General features: G+C 44.0%; 1 protein-coding gene across 2 annotated transcripts in view; it reads left to right on the top strand.

Annotated features, from left to right (window-relative positions):
• Window positions 1-16,321, top strand: part of PDE8A (phosphodiesterase 8A) — a 157,208-nt gene that overhangs the window by 121,036 nt on the left and 19,851 nt on the right. For both annotated transcript variants that reach the window (XM_017884272.1, XM_017884273.1), the window contains 6 exons: window positions 5,391-5,468; window positions 9,775-9,845; window positions 10,267-10,431; window positions 11,834-11,882; window positions 12,434-12,569; window positions 14,206-14,404. In XM_017884272.1, the coding sequence (XP_017739761.1) occupies window positions 5,391-5,468; window positions 9,775-9,845; window positions 10,267-10,431; window positions 11,834-11,882; window positions 12,434-12,569; window positions 14,206-14,404 (698 nt within the window). The remainder of the gene's footprint in view (window positions 1-5,390; window positions 5,469-9,774; window positions 9,846-10,266; window positions 10,432-11,833; window positions 11,883-12,433; window positions 12,570-14,205; window positions 14,405-16,321) is intronic.

The raw sequence follows: 16,321 nt of genomic DNA, 5'->3' as shown, positions 1-16,321 counted from the left end.
GGAGGCAGGAACCTGGGGAAGCTGAGCAAATGTCCCCACTGCCCTAGGCATGCCATAGGAGCACTGTGCTTAGGGGGCCCCTGCTGTCACTACTGAACTTTGAGCACCACTGGCCCTGTTGAGGTCTAGTTATAGGGTGTTGCTGTTCTTACCACGGTAGCATAGCTTCTTCACACCTCGCTTCCTTGCCTCACTCACTCAAAAGCAGACTCATTTGGCTGAGCCTGTGTCACCTACCCTATCACTAACTGGGTATGGAGCAATGGAGTCTCTGGCCTTCTCCCTTCCATAGTGAGAGGACTTAGTACTCCCTAGACATGGGAAGGAAGGTTCAGGGTCTGAGCATCCAAAAAAGTAATAAAATCCCCATACATGCTCCCTTTTCCATGGCCCATGTGTTTTCACATGACACTGTCTCACTGAGGACACCAAATTGTAGTGACCATTGTCCAATCTATTGACTTGTTCTAGGTCAGGCCATGAGCCTGGCTGTAAGCATACAGAAATGAACATGAGTCTCACTGTCCAGTGGCAGGAGAAAATAATTTGAATATGCTGTGGTTTATAGTACCACACTGTGGAAAAGCTGGGGGATGCTTCCCAGCAATAATGATGATGATGGTTGACCTGGTATCTGGAGAGAAGGAGTGGTCATGCAGAGGACAAGGTGGGAGGAGCAGCACACATAAAGGCATAGAGAGGCGAGGCTGGGGCAGGCCAGTTTGGATTCATCCTGTAGGCAGAGGAAGGCCAAGTGAATCTGTATAAATAGGTAAATGGGAAAGAGTCAGGTCTTAGAAAGATAGTCTTGGAGAAAAGAGATTGAAGACAAAGTAACTCCTGAATCCGGCCTCAGGAGCCCAATCAGAGACTGGATTCAGGAGTTACTTAAGTATAATCAGTAGGATTTGGGAACCAGCTTACTGTGTGGGATAAAGAGAAGACTTGAGAATGACACCAAGATATCTAGCTTGGCCACTGGTTAACATTAATTAAAATAACAAGTGCAAATAAGATCATAAGAAAGAGCAGGTTTGTACAGGAAGTGGAGGGTAAGTTTAGATTTGAACTTACCACATCTGAAGTGATAAGCCAAAAGTTTTGGCACTGGGCCAACTCTCCTGGAGAGAGAAAGTGAGGCAGGAAGACTGAGTACCAAGAAAGGAGTCCAGCAATAAGAGACATGTGAATAATGACCAGAGGAGCACTGAGGAGCAGGATGAATTCATTCATTCATCATTCATCCAAACTCAGTGCACAACTGCTGTGCACCAGGCAACATCTATGTCTCTGCTCGCAAGATGTGTTTCTAGCTGGGGGTGAGGTAGACAGTAAACAAACAAACATACAGTATATCAGATGGTGTTAAGTTCTGTGGAGAAGAATGAAGCCAGGGGATTGGGCATTCAGGGGATGAGGAGGTGGTCAGGACAGGCCTTGCCAGTAATGTGACAGGCTCTGGTTCTTGTTCAGGTTGTATGGAATGGAGCCCAGGCCTCATACTTTGCAGGTGTTCTCATGGGCTACCAGGGTTGGGGCCATTGTCAGAGGCCTCATAGATCATTTAAAATACTTGGGAGATTTGGTCTGCACCTGGAGAAAGCTTTCTTGGGAGGAAGAGGGAGGTAGTTACCAGAGGCCCATGTACAGTCCTGTGGGCTTGGCAGTTTGGAGGTGGCCCTGTTGCAGTGTAAGTGCTCTGCAAATGCTTGTTGATAATGCCTGAGGAAATGATCTGACAGTCTGCTGTGGTCCTGGCAAAATGACTTTTGGGCAAGTCACATAAGATACTGGGGCCTGGACTTCCTCATACCCAAACTGGAGCTCATACTTCCAGGCTGCAGGGCTAATGTGAGTTGGAGGAAGCTGCTGTGTTTGAGGGGTACTGATTGGTTACCCCCTCTCATCATCCCCACTGTTTTTCCAGGGTTCCCAGGATTTACCCAGCAGGTCAAGGAAATGCTATTAATTTTTCTCTTTTGAAAGGATGGGCAGAGCTTATGGACCCTGTTTCACAGAACAGGAAGCCAAGAGCAGAGACATGAAGTTGCAGGTGATCCTGAGCCCATGCCCTGGCTGTGGAGGCCTGTTTAGTGTTCTCTCCACTGGCAGGCCGGGTACCTCAGGATGAGTGTGTGTTTTCTGAGCACCCAGTAAGCAGGAGGCCCTGGGCGCAGCACACCTTGAGGAGCTAGTAGTCTCGTTGGGATGTAAACCTCACACTTCATCTTCAACTTCTTGGTATTCCCTGAGGAGAGCTTCTGAGAGCTGGGCACTGGGGTGACAGGGTGGAGACACGGTCCATCTCTACCCACTGGGTGGAAATTGCTAGAATCATCTATAACGTGCTACAGGGAGTAGGGGAGCAGTGAGCTTAGCAGGGCTTTTAGGAACAAGAGGATCTTGTATTTACATAAAGTAACTTTGAAACAGTCAAATAGAAATTAAAGCCTGCTTAGTCTCCCTCCATTTTCCCACAGTGCATCCTTCATACACAGGTTGCTACTTGCTCCTCTCCAGCCACACTCCTCCATCTTCACAAGCAGTTTCCTCCTCCTGGAAATGCTGTCCTCCTCCTCCGTATCTTCGTTGCAGCTACAAGACTCCATCCATCTCCTTTCTGCCCCCACTCCCTTGAGAATCTGCCACTTCCCCCTCCAGACTCCTCCTGAACTTTAAAAGTATTACTGTAACTCTTGGTTTACCCACCCTTTTCCCCACTGACCATCTCCTTTTGAGTTCATGGACCATACCTTACTCATTTTCACCTCTCTAATCCCTAGTTTAGGGCAGCACACATAGTGGGTGCCCAGTAAAGGTTTGTTGAGTGGAATAAAAGAGGTAAGAATGAAGGAACAAATAATCGTAAGTTCCCAGCCCAGGCTGTGTGGACATTACTCATCATGAAGCTCAGAGGAAGGAGACACACTTCTGGCTCTGTGTGGTTGAGAAGAGGGGCCATTTGAAGGAATGAACACTTGAAGAGGGTGCAGTGTCGTGTCTCGGACAGAAGGAGCCGATGTCAAGGCTGTTCCAGAGACGGAGCAGTTGTGCTGATGCAGCACATTCATGGGAAGCACAGTGCGAGATGAAAAGCAGGCTGCTGTAGGCCAACCTTACCTGTCCTTGAATGCCAGGAAGTTCTTTATCTCTGAGACGCTGAAGAATTTTGAGCAGGGGAGCCACAGAATCAGAGTGACTGATTTATTTGTGCACAGCAGGAAGGTGCAGGTTTTTGGTGAAGCAGATGTGTATTGAGCTTCTATACACATATGCTTCTTCTAGCAGATGGTAGGTACAGTGCTGGTCACCTAGGAAAGACAGGAAAAACTGTCCCTGCCCTCAAGTCATTCATGTTAGCAAGGAAGGCAAGACAATAAAGCAGGCTGTTACCCAGCACTGTTGGGGTGGTGTGGAGAGACTTTAAGGAAAGGTTTCCCAAAAGTTACGATACCTGAACTGCATCTTCAAAGAAGGTCAGAGTTAACCAGTCGAAGAAGGTGGCATGGGAGAGGCACATTTCCAAGTCAGTGGTTTGTACCAAATCATAGAGGTTTGAGAGGCAAATTAACAAATCATAAATAGTTCAAGGTGGATAGAGATAGGGGGTGTAGACCTCATAGGACTCTGGGTGCCACACTGAGGAGTTTGAATCTTATCCTAAAGACAAGGATGAGCCATTGAAGTGTTTTGATTGAGAGATTTGGTTGGATTTTGGTTTTACAACGATCACCTGGCAGCCTGCAGAGAATAAGTTGAAGAGGGTAAGGTTGTTGTTTTGGAACCAATCTGGGAGGCCATTGTTATAATCCAGAGAGGATGACAAATGTCTGAGCTCGGACAAGGACAGAGCAGGGGATAGACTCGAGGTGTTTAGGAGGTAGAATCCTTAGATTTGGCTGACCCATTGAAGGGGGAGGAGAGGGAAGGGGGAGAAGTGATGGATGACTTCTGTCCACCTTATGGTAGATGCTGTTCAGTGACCTGGGTTAAAGAGCAGATTTGGAAAAAGATAAGGACTTCATGGTGGATAATGAATTCATTTGCAGTGCCTGAGGAGTGTCTAAATAAGGTGGTAAATGGTAAGTTAAGATGTAAGTCTGGAGCTCAGGAGAGAGGCCTGGGGTAAGATGGCAACATAGGAATTAACTAAAACCATAGGAAGGAATGAGATCTCCCAAGGAGGTTTTGTTGACTGAGAAGGACTAAGGATAGAACCTTTGAAAAACCACCTCTGGAAACACCAGGGATACTGAGGAAGACGAAATCATGAAAGAAACTAGAAAGGAGTAGTAAGAAGTGGAAGGAAAACCAGGAGAGTGTGGACTCTGCAAACAGGAGTATCCAGAAAGGGATCAGTTTTGTCTAGTACCACAATCAAGTCAGGTCAGGTAAGGATTGAGTTGTAGCCGTCAGACTTAGCAAAAAGGAGGTCATTGGTGACCTTGACATGTTCACTCTTTAGTGCCCACAGAGAAGAGGATTTAGTTTAATTGGGCAAAGAAGCAAAGAGCAGGTGAAGAGGCTTCTCGATGGTGCAGAGGAAGTGCTAAGGGCCTGCATTCAGATCCTGTCCATGAGCAGGGAGAGAAGTTCCGGGTGAGGAAGCCAAGACAAGGCAGAGAAGCTACTCCATGGCTGTGGGAAGAGCTGAGCTCAGCGCCTACCCTGCTGTGCACTCATCTGCAGAGCAGCTCCCAGTTTCCTTGTCTGTGAAATGGGGATGTATGGTAGCCAGCAGGTGCACAGAGAAGGGGTCAGGAAGGTAAGTCAGAGTTGCCTTGTCAGTGATTGCTGTGGGGGTCAGGATTAGAGAAGAGTCAAAGACAGTCCCCCATTTGAAGCCTTGGAGAGTAGTGTGTCCTTCGTAGAGAAGAGGGGGTGAAAGGGAGGAAGATGAACTATCATTTGAAATATACCTCAAACAGTGTTTACCATACTACCCTAGGAAAGAGAAGAATGTTTTCCCTGGGATATTGTAGTCCTTATTTTGTAGAGAAAATAAAGTATTTTTTTTCTTTGGGGCAAGATGAGTGGGGAATCAAAATTTTCCCATCATTTTATTCAATTATATAGAAATACAATAGGAGAAATTCCCCTGAGGTCATTTCTATCAGTTGTCACTTTATGTCCTGGAACTCTGTAATTACATAATCTGGAACTGTAAAGCCCTTGTTTATCTGTGCACCTGGTGGGACATTTTGAGAAACTCTACCCCCGTAAAACTGGTTGTTCATAGTCTTCATCTCTGTACTGTGTTTACTTTTGTGGCATTTAAAACATGTTTAATTCTTAAAGTTGAAAGTTTTTTTTAAATTTTAGATTGGTAACCTTCCTTAATATGTTGTTTAAATCACTTTGAAGAGGTGATTTATCATTTGTTTCTACAGATAATCAGACAGGCAAACATAAAGACAGAAGAAAAGGCTCACTAGACGTCAAAGCTGTTGCCTCCCGTGCAACTGAAGGTGAGTGACCAAGACAAGAGAAAAAAAATGTGATCAAATCACTGTTGAACACATGGAGCCCTGCTGTGTCTTGCCCAGTCTCATCCTGTCTACCTCCAATTCTCAGAAGAAGAGGGAACCCTCTGGAAACTAGTGTTCCATTTTTCCCTCTGTGGACTCCTGCCAATGGGCTCCATTCTGAGCCTTTTAATGGAATCAGAAAATAAAGAAAAGGAAAAGATACATTCCCATATATTCTATAGTTGCATTTCTAAACTGTAGTGGCAGAAGATGTCAGTTAATCTGCTATAATTGTTTTTGCATTTGGTAATTCTTAAAGATCTATCCCATCATGGTTTGCAGTTTCCCATGGAAACTTTTAGAGAGAGGTGAGCTTGATTTTGGAATTGTGAAAGACCCTTATTCAGCAAATATTATTTAAGTTCTAATTGAAATATACTTTTAAAAAGAATATGTAGGTGCGTGGCCTGAATGACCTAATTTTTAAAATGTAATCAACATTGCTTATACAGAGTGTAGATGCAGGTATTACTGCTAGCTGTATACATTCTTTGGCCCAAAAATGAAAACAGAAGGATACAGAGCTGTTTGTACTGGTTCAAAAGACAAACTTTTTCCAAGGTGATATCAGCTAAGATTATACAGTAGGGATCAAATGCCACCCTGTCATCCCTCACAGATTTGTTATAAGGCCCAGATGACATGCTTTGTACTCCTTGCACTGGAAAGACCATACAGATTACACCCCTGCTTTGAGGGCAGGATTGGGGTGGTGCCAGTGAGGAAGCAGTATGGGGTTATGGGAAGGACTGTAAACTTTGGTGTCAGAATGACATCAGTTCAAGTCCCAGCTTCATCTGCTCTGTGTAGCCTTGAGGGTGGACTTCTGTGTTTCCATTGCCTTATCTGTAAAGTGGGGATAATTTACTGTCTACAGAGGATTGTGTGAGGATTAAATGAGTGTGTGTGGTGCCTGGTAAGTAAGGGTAGGGACTCAGTTAGTGTTAGCTGACATCGTCATCTTCATTGTAGCTGTCATGATTACAGTCCCAGACTCTCTGCAGTCTTAGAGCAGCACAGAGCAGGGCTGAGGTCCCTGCCCACAACAGTCTTCACTCCACCACATGCTAATGTTTGTTGATCCTTTGAATTCCTTGGTATATTTCTGTGTTTTAGTAAACATTTTTTCTTATAACTTTTTATTTTTATGATTTTTGAGTTATAATTTACATACAAGGAAATTCACTTGTTTCATTTCGATGAGTTTTGACAATTCTATGTGCTCATGTAATCACCACCCAAAACAGATATGGAAAAGCCACACACACAAACACATCATTAACCATGCAGAAGCAACCATTGATTGCTAGCACCATAAATTAATTTGGCCTCTCCTTGTGCCTCATAGAATTGGAATCGTACAGTATGGCTTGTTTGTGTCTAGCTTCTTGAACTTTCATGTTTTCAAGGTTCTTCCATGTTGTTAGGTATGTCATGGTTCCTTCCTTCTTATTGCTCAGTAGTATTCCCTTACAGGAATATACTACAATTTGTGTACATATCTTCTTATTGATGGACAGTTGTTTTGTTTCCATTTTGAGGCTGCTAAGAATGAGGCTGCCATGAACATTTTTGTACAGGTCTTCTTTTGTGGATGTATATGCTCATCTTCTCCCTAGAAGTGGGATTGCTAGGCCTTAGAGCAGCTGCAAATGGTGCTCTCCAGTTTTATTCTCCAATAATAGCTCCAACATATTGCACCATGTTACTCTCCTCACTCATCTGTGAGAGTTCCAGTTGTTCCATGTTTTTCCACACTTGGTAATACCAGAATTTAAAATGTTAGCCATTCCAGTGGTTTTAATTTTAATTTTCCTTATGACTGAAGTTGAGCACCTTTTTATTGGCCATTTGGATAATCCTTTTCTGAAGTGCTGTTCAAGTCTTTTGCCCATTTTTATAATTGGGTTGTATATCTTTTTCTTGTTGGTTTGTAGGGATTCTGTACATAGTCTAGATATGGGATATCTGTGTATCACAAATATATTTTTTTAGTCTGTGGTTTGCCTTCTCCCCTCTAAATCGTATCTTTTGATTCTTAATCAAAGAGCAGAGGTTCTTAATCTTAAGGAAATTCATTTTATCAGGTTTTATATTATTACTAGTGCTTTTTGTGTCCTATTTAAGAAATCGTTCTTTATCCCAAGATCATGAAAATATTCTCCCTTGTTTTCTTCTAGGAGTTTTATTATTTTATCTTTTGTTTTAGGTCTTTGATCCATTTTAAATTTTTATATCTGGTGAGGGTAGACATCAAGGATGACTGCCCCTGACCCTGGGGAAATCCAACTGGTCTATCACCATATTGAATAAACATCTTTTGCAGTAGCACCATTATTATAAATCAGGTTACTACGAATATGTGATCTGTTCCTGGACTCTATTCTATCCCACTCTTCTGTTTGTCTATGCTTACACCAATATCACAATCAGCTACTTACATTGATTGATAAGCGTTGATATCTGATACCTAGTAGTAAGTAGTTGTTCTTCTTAAGTGTCTTGGCTGTTCTAGGTCCTTTGCATTTCCATGTGACACTTAGAATGAGCTTCTTAGTTTATACACACACCCTCCTGGGATTTGTTTTCAGAGTGCCTTAAATCTGTAGATCAATTCGGGGAAAATTGAAATCTCAATAATACTGAGTCTTTCAAATCATGAACAGGCGATGGATGTCTCCATTTATTTAGGCTGTCTTTGTTTTCTCTCAGCAATGTTTTACATATTCATTGTAGAAGTCATACTAATCTTTAATTAGATTTATTCTTAGGTATTGATGGTTTCTTATGCTATTGTAATGGTGTTACTTGTTTAAATTTCCAATTGCTTATTGTATATAGTTATAGAAATACAATTGATTTTTGAATATTGACTTTGTATATCCAGGAGCTTGGGCAAACCTACACACTCACTGTAAAAGGAGAGGAGTGCATTTATAGATTCTTCAGGGCTTTCTGTATACACAGTCATGACAATCTTTATACTTTGTTTCTTACCTTATTGCTCTGTTTGATTTTTTTCTAATTCCTTTATTTTTTAATTGACAAGAATTATGTATATTTATCATGTACATGATGTTTTGACCTATCTGTACATTGTGGAATGGCTAAATTAGGCTAATTAACATATTTATTACCTCATACACTTTCATTTTTTTTGTGGTGAGAGAACACAAAATCTACATTTAGCAATTTTCTAGAATACGTTGTTATTAATTGTAGTTACCATGTTGTACAACAGATCTCTGTTGTTTGTTACAAGCATGTGTCAGTTATTTTTAAATGAAAACAAGTCCTTTTATGACAGTGAGAAAATAGCAGTTTTATTTTGTTTTAATGACATTGTTGGATAAAATCCTATAATCACCAAATTTGGCAATCCTATAATCACCAAAATTTTAAGAAGTTTAGTTGGGCCCCCAAATTTAAAACATTTGAGACCCTGTGAATTGGTTAACCTTGGACAGTGTCTCTTCTTGGGCCTCAGTTTCTTCATTGGTAAAATGAGGTTGATACATCAGTCTCTGGGACAGCCCCTGGTCCTGTAACATCTTTGGAAAGCAGCATTTAGCCTGATGGGATTGTTCGTGGAGATACCCAGAAATGGATGTTAATGTTTTTCCTGCCTATATTGTCCGGGCTTCTCCTCACCACAAAGGAACCATATGTTGACAGGAACAACAAAACTTAACAAACTTCAGAGCCTAAGAATTGCTGCCTGCCTCATTTAAGATATTTACCTAATCAGTCTAGATTAAACCTAATAGTGGGAAGCACCAGAGGGTACCTTGAAAAATTTAACCAGAAATTTGTGTATTTTAGTTATTGGTGAATTGAATGTATTGCTCCTGCCATATATGAAACAAAGAGCATTGTGTGGCATTGTCTTCCAGAATATTTTTACTCCTAGAGAATGGCAAGCTAAATAATTATAAAGGCTTATTGTCATAGACACAAAAAGAGGCTGTTTGACTTTGGCTTCCTAGATTGTTTCCTCTGTTTTCTCTCTGGCCTGTGACATCAGAGGTTCAGTCCATGGGGGCATATGTGCATCCTAGTGCCTAGAACTGAAAGAAACAGAATTGGTTATGCCAGAACCCTAGGATTGTTAGGATGGGAACGAAGCTCAGTAAACTCAGTTCTATCCTGCCCCTTCATCATGCAGCCGAGCACACTGAGCCCTCTGCTGTCAAGACAGGTGCCCAGAGCTGTGCACACCCTGATTTGTGCATCCCTTTCTCCACAGTTTCCAGCCAGAGACGACACTCTTCCATGGCCCGGATACATTCCATGACGATTGAGGCGCCCATCACCAAGGTGAAGCAGTTTGTGGTCTGTCTCCACTGAGCACACATACTCCTTGTTCTCCCCAAGGATCATTTCCAGTGAGAAGAAATAGTGACCCGCAGTAATGAGAATGCTCTCATAGTTGTATGGTGCTAGTAGCCTCCTCTGAAGAGAGAGGATGTGTGACGTCGACATTTTAACTAGTCTTAAGTTGGTATTAAGTACTATGGCCAGATTGAGTCCTGTTGGGTTTTGTTTTGTTTTTGCTGTTGTATTTTAGAGATGGGCTGTCTCATTTCTGTTGCCCAGGCTAGTCTCAAACTCCAGGGCTCAAGTAATTCTCCCACCTCAGCCTCCTGAGTAGCTGGAATTATAGGCATACACCACTATGCCTGGCCCTCTCATTGTTTTTAAGGTTATGAAACTCAAGTATTTTCTTTCCATAATGTAGGTAATCAATATTATCAATGCTGCCCAGGAAAGTAGTCCCATGCCTGTGACCGAAGCCCTAGACCGTGTGCTGGAAATTCTAAGAACCACTGAGTTATATTCACCACAGTTTGGTGCTAAGGATGATGATCCCCATGCCAATGACCTTGTTGGGGGCTTAATGTCTGTAAGTATATTTGACTAGACTCCTGGCTACAGCCTGTCTGTTCTTGGTGGTTTTCTCAGAGGTTACTCATTTAAACAGATCTCTTTGAAGAGACAGGCAGGGCACTGTAGGGTTCAGTCAAGACCTAAACTCTCCTCCATTGCCTGGGTTCTTCTATTCTCTGGCCAAGCATCCACCTGCTGCCTGCCTCCTAGGGAGAGCTTAGCTTGGAAGCAGAGCAGGGAGGAATGTAATCCTGACAGTCTGCTGAGCCAGTTCTCCAGTGTTGCTTAGGGCTTCTACAGTAATTTATCTAAATAAAGCTTGTTTAGTTGTATTAAAGAGCTTGAAAACTGGGACAGTGCAGAACAGAAAGACTGTCTTTCTCCCGCCATATGTATTTAAAATGATGCCAGGGGGTGTGACAGTTTGGCCTTCAAAGCATCCCACACACATTTGGATGACTGTAGGAAAGAGGAGTTTGGGAATCTTTCACTAGAAGGGGGCTTTGTGCCATAGACTCTTGAGGGGTCCTAGATGCCTCCTTCAGGATGTCTGGTGTAGAGCTCTCACAAGAGAGGGACAACTTTGTGGAGCACAGATTACTCAATTGCTCTCTGTCAGCTTTTGTCTTGGTCAGAAGCCAAATCCACCTCCTTCCCAATTCATGCTTTCTGAATTCACTGGATTTTATAAAAATAAGGTTCCAGGCAGAAATTGAGAAGGTAGAGTGTTTCCAGTGCTGATAATATCTAACTGTGGTCTTGCCTATTTGAAACAGAGGCTCCTCCAGACTGTAGGTGAGAGATGAAACTGATGAGGGATGGGGTAGGATAGTGTTCTGGAGGCGAGTAGATGAGAATAGCCACAGGACTGGAGAAAAGGGGCTGCTAAGAGTCCGGGTTTGGGCCAGGTGGTCTGGAAGCACTGGTGAGGAGCCCAGGAGAGTCACCTGGTGGGAATGAGGTCCCTTAGAAGGTGAGAGAGGAGCTAATGTTCCCAGGAAAACCTTGTGTCCTCAGAGTGAGGAGAGTGGCAGGAAAATGGAGGAGAAGGACTGAGGGCAGAGCAGAGTTGTCCCTAAGAAACCAAATGGTCCTGGAGGGCAAGCAAGAATGCTGGGCGTAAGGACCACCCGCCCCTCAAAAGATGCAAGCTCACCTCCCGGGTGTTGACCCTGCTCCTGAGTTTAGCTTCCAACAGGGCCAGGACCATCCTTCCCAGCACTAGCCTGTTGTGCTCTCCAATAAGTGACCAAGGTCAGTAGTTGATCACAGGGGTGGACCCGCTGGGCCCAGGGCAGCCTTGAGTGGATTGGTGGAGAGGGCTGCCCTGAGCTGTCCTGTGGGGGGACCACTTGGAGTTTCAGGAAGGAAAGAACAGTTGTGACTTTCCTTTTTCTTGTTTCCTTGATTTTTATCAGGATGGTTTGCGAAGACTATCAGGGAATGAATATGTTCTTTCAACCAAAAGTAAGTTTTTCCTTTTTAATTTTTTAGATCACTGTCTATAATACTGTAGTTTAGCTTAAGTGATGAAAACAATTTTTTCAGATAAAAGTTTTTAAATCATTTTTCACCTCATTAAGAAGTTTCTTGGTATGTCATAAAGTCTCAGAAACAAAGCAGCTGTCCCTGAGGCAGTACTGTCCTCCCTAAGAAACAGTTAATCCTGGCTGGGAGCAGTGGCTCACACCTGTAATCTCAGCACTTTGGGAAGCCGAGACAGGCAGATCACAAGGTCAGGATTTCGAGACCAGCCTGGCCAATGTGGCGAAACCCTGTCTCTACTAAAAATACAAAAAATTAGCCAGGCATGGTGGCAGGTGCCTGTAATCCCAGCTACTCAGGAGGCTGAGACAGGAGAATCACTTGAACCCGGGAGGCAGAGGTTGCAGTGAGCTGAGACCGCACCACTACACTCCAGCCTGGGCAACAGAGTGAGAGTCTGTCTCAAAAAAAAACAAAAAAGTTAATCCTTTAAAGCCTATTAATTTTGTTCTCCAAATTTCATCACTTTACAGACACTCAAACAGTTTCAAGCAATATAATCACTCCCATCTCCCTTGATGATGTCCCACCACGGATAGCTCGGGCCATGGAAAATGAAGAATACTGGGACTTTGATATTTTTGAACTGGAGGCTGCCACCCACAATAGGTGAGTTCATGCAGACCTCAGCAGAGGGAGAACTAGATTCCCGGGGCCTGTGTGAAGAGGCTACCTGAGGAGTGTGGATTGTGCACAGGTACCTCCCTGGCACCTGGTCAGGGAGGGGCTCTGAGGAAGGAGTAGCAGGGCACCACGTGGCTCTGAGTCACCAGGGCCTGGGGGAAAGTCTGCTGGCCACAGTGATGGCACATTCATGGAAAGCATGCAACTGAGCCAGTGACTTCTCCAAGTAGCCCAGGACTTTTTTCTGTGAAATAAAGGTATTTCTCCTGTAGGTGGTAACATGTTAAGATTGCTGTAAGAGATCTGCTCAGAGCCTAGAACCAAACTTTATTAGAAACACATACACATGTGATAAGAGCTGCCCCTACCTTTTGGTTGCTATGTTGGTGATAGGCATAGGGACACCCAAAGCCCTAGTCATCCTCATCTGGGTGTGATCACAGCGAGCAGGAGCAGGAATGGGCTTTTATCTTGAGTTTTTTCCCTTGCCGGAGAAGACCTGTTAACCAAAGGTGGCAGTTGGCTGGGCACACGAGAAGGGGAGGTGCGCAGAGCTGATGCCAGCCAGGACTGCCCCCTAGGGTGTCTCGGGAGAGGTGTGCTTGGTTGGGCCATGGGATGGCTTCTCAGGTCTCATCTCAGTTTGGACGACCTGTCACCAAGATAACCCCCTGACTTTTTCAGGCTCACCTTGAGTTAACCTTCTGATACGTTCTACTTCCCCATCTCCCAGCACAGCCAAGGAGAGTGGAAAAGAATACTCCCTTGGCACATGAGTCTTTAAGCACCTGGTTTACATCCTAGTGACATTACATCCATGTGAATTGGGCAAAGGCAGGTCAATTTAAGTCCCGTGATCACCTCTGGATACTGCCTCAAGACAGCCAGTTTCTTGGCCTTTAAAGGCAAGGGCCAGATGCTGGGTCAAGGTGATTTCTCAAGTAAGAACCTAACTTGGTGGCCACTTGGAGGTCACTTCTGGGGAAATGACCTCCAGAACTCGGAATCAGTCTGGAGGCCCCACTGTAGCTTTGGGAAATAGATGTGTTAATTCATGACATAATCCCAGCCATTCCATGAGGGTACAAGAGGCAGGATTTGGTCCCGGAGGAAAACCTCCAGAAAGGTGGGTGTTGAGAAAATTCCATGGCATATGGCAGTGTCTGGCTCATAGGACGTTTTCAGGAAATGTTTTCTTATAGGCAGGGTATCTGGCCAATGGCATTGGTCCAGCAAGTCCAAAGGAGAGGATAGTGTTCAAGGTGGTACAAGCTTAGCCTGGAAAAAGGATTGTTGTGACAAATTCAGTAGTGCAAGCAGGAAGCTGAACCTGGAAGGACAGAACGAGCAAACTCCCCCCAGCAAATCAGGAGCCCCAACGAGGCTGAGGCCAGAGCTGCTATGGACAGCCAGCTCTCACCTGTGCATCATGGTCCCCTGAGGGCAAGAAGTGGAACCAGAGTTTGTTTGCTCCACCAGAGAGAGGCCAGCATAGCCCAAGCAATCTCCACTTTGCTGCCTTGCACTCCCTGAAATTTGGCTTGGAACCTATTCAGGCCTCAAACACTTGGCCTATTTGTTTGCTTTTGTTCTAATATTGTGGGTTTTTTTCTCTCTATAGGCCTTTGATTTATCTTGGTCTCAAAATGTTTGCTCGCTTTGGAATCTGTGAATTCTTACACTGCTCTGAGTCAACACTAAGATCGTGGTTACAAATTATGGAAGCCAATTATCATTCTTCCAATCCCTACCACAATTCTACACATTCTGCTGATGTGCTTCATGCCACTGCCTATTTTCTCTCCAAGGAGAGGATAAAGGTGAGTTGTTGTTTACATGCCACGTTTAATGGGCAGGAGCAGTGGGAAGAGTCTAGTGTTCCTGCCTCCACTAAGATACATAGCATGACTGCTCACGTGTGCAGCCTGGCACAGGAAGGGCGAGGCCACACTCGGAATCAGTCTGGAGGCCACACTGTAGCTTTGGGAAATAGATGTGTTAATTCATGACATAATCCCAGCCATTCCATGAGGGTACAAGAGGCAGGATTTGGTCCTGGAGGAGAAACCACAGGATAGGGCTATTCTTCTGGGGGTCTCACTCCAAGCCTGTACACTAGTAGAGCCAAGTAACTGTTGGATATCCCCACTTTAGGGCCTGCATCTATACATCAAAGTCTGCAGGGCTCTAAGGCCAAGTTCATCATCTCTGCTCCCAGCACTGCTCCCACCCAGGGTTATCTACCTAATCCAGGGTTCCATTATCCAACCAGATACCCAGGTTAGAAACCGAGAGTCATCCTTGGTTCTTTCCACTTCTCAACCCCCGACATCTGGTTGATCATCTGACCTTGCCTCCTGTCACACCTACAGTTCTCAGATTCATCTCTTGCTGCTGTCCCAGTGAGGCCCCCTGCAATGCTTTCCCATCTGGGCAGTTCCAAACTGGAATTCTTGCCTTTCCTGCCTCCTATGGAACGCCCTCACCCTACTGCCAATGTGACCTTTCTGAAACAGCACACCTGACACTGGCATTCCCAGGAGCAGCTTCCCCCTCCCTCAGGATTTAAACTTTAACCTCTACAGCTCTCCACACTCACCTCAACAATGAGCTCCTCTCTTCATTTCCTGTCTTCTACCTCAGTCACAGGCCACTTTTGGGCCATGCCAAACCACTTTAGTTTCTGAAGCTTCTGCCTTTGACCTGTTGCTCCCTTGGCTGGGGCCTAGATGACTGCAATCATGCAGGGCCAGGGCAAGTGGCTCCTGCCCGCATTTCCTCCCCTGTATCACGGGACTGGCATTTGGCAGAGAGCAAAGTAGAAGATGACATCTGGCACACAGAGGAAGTGAACAAGTGTTCATTCCTCACCTTGAAGGGTATACCTTCTCAGAACTTCCCCTGCTCCCTCTAGTTCTTATTTCTGTTTTTGTTGGTTTGTTTTCCAGAAAAAAATCAAATCAGACTGTAGGTAAAATAGGTGTCCAGAGGAGGGACTGTTTTCTAAATTATGAAAACAAGTAACAACAGAGGGACGTCTATGTCAATATGGCTCAGTATATAAAGAACCCAGTTTTTGCTCTGTTGCTTTTAAAGTACTCTATAGACAACGTACAAATATATATTTAGAAAGCTAACTGAAAACAGTTTTTAAGAGCATTTATTGAAATGTCATGGTGGCTCACACCTGTAATCCCAGTACTTTGGGAGACCAGTGTAAATGGATGAGGAATTCGAGACTAGCCTGGCCAACATGGTGAAACACCATCTCTACTAAAAATAGAAAAATTAGCTGGGCGTGGTGGCGCAGGCCTATAATCCCAGCTACTTGGGAGGCTGAGGCGGGAGAATCACTTGAACCCAAGGGGTAGAGATTGCAGTGAGCCAAGATCATGCCACTGCATTGCAGCCTGGGCGACAGAGCAAGACTCTTGTCTCAAGACAACAAAAAAAATGAGCATTTATTGAAATGTAATTCACATACCATACTATTTGCCCACTTAAATTATTGAATTTTAATTTAAATCAAGTTAAATAAATTTGCAAGGCTGATTTATTAGCTAAACATCTTCAAGAGTCTGTAGGGTATTTCCAAAAATGATCTTATACTGGTACATAATGTGTTGAACTTCTAAACTTCATAAGCTATATTTTCTAACCACAACACAACAAAATAGAATAACTAATGGTTAAATTTAAAATGTCAGCTACAGCAAATGAGAAAATATTCTTAATAA

The sequence above is a fragment of the Rhinopithecus bieti genome, unplaced genomic scaffold (genome assembly GCF_001698545.2).
Source record: "Rhinopithecus bieti isolate Rb0 unplaced genomic scaffold, ASM169854v2 scaffold_14885, whole genome shotgun sequence".
In the NCBI taxonomy this organism is placed as follows: Eukaryota; Metazoa; Chordata; class Mammalia; order Primates; family Cercopithecidae; genus Rhinopithecus; species Rhinopithecus bieti.
Note: the sequence above shows the minus strand (reverse complement) of the source record. Positions and strands in the feature narration are given on the sequence as shown.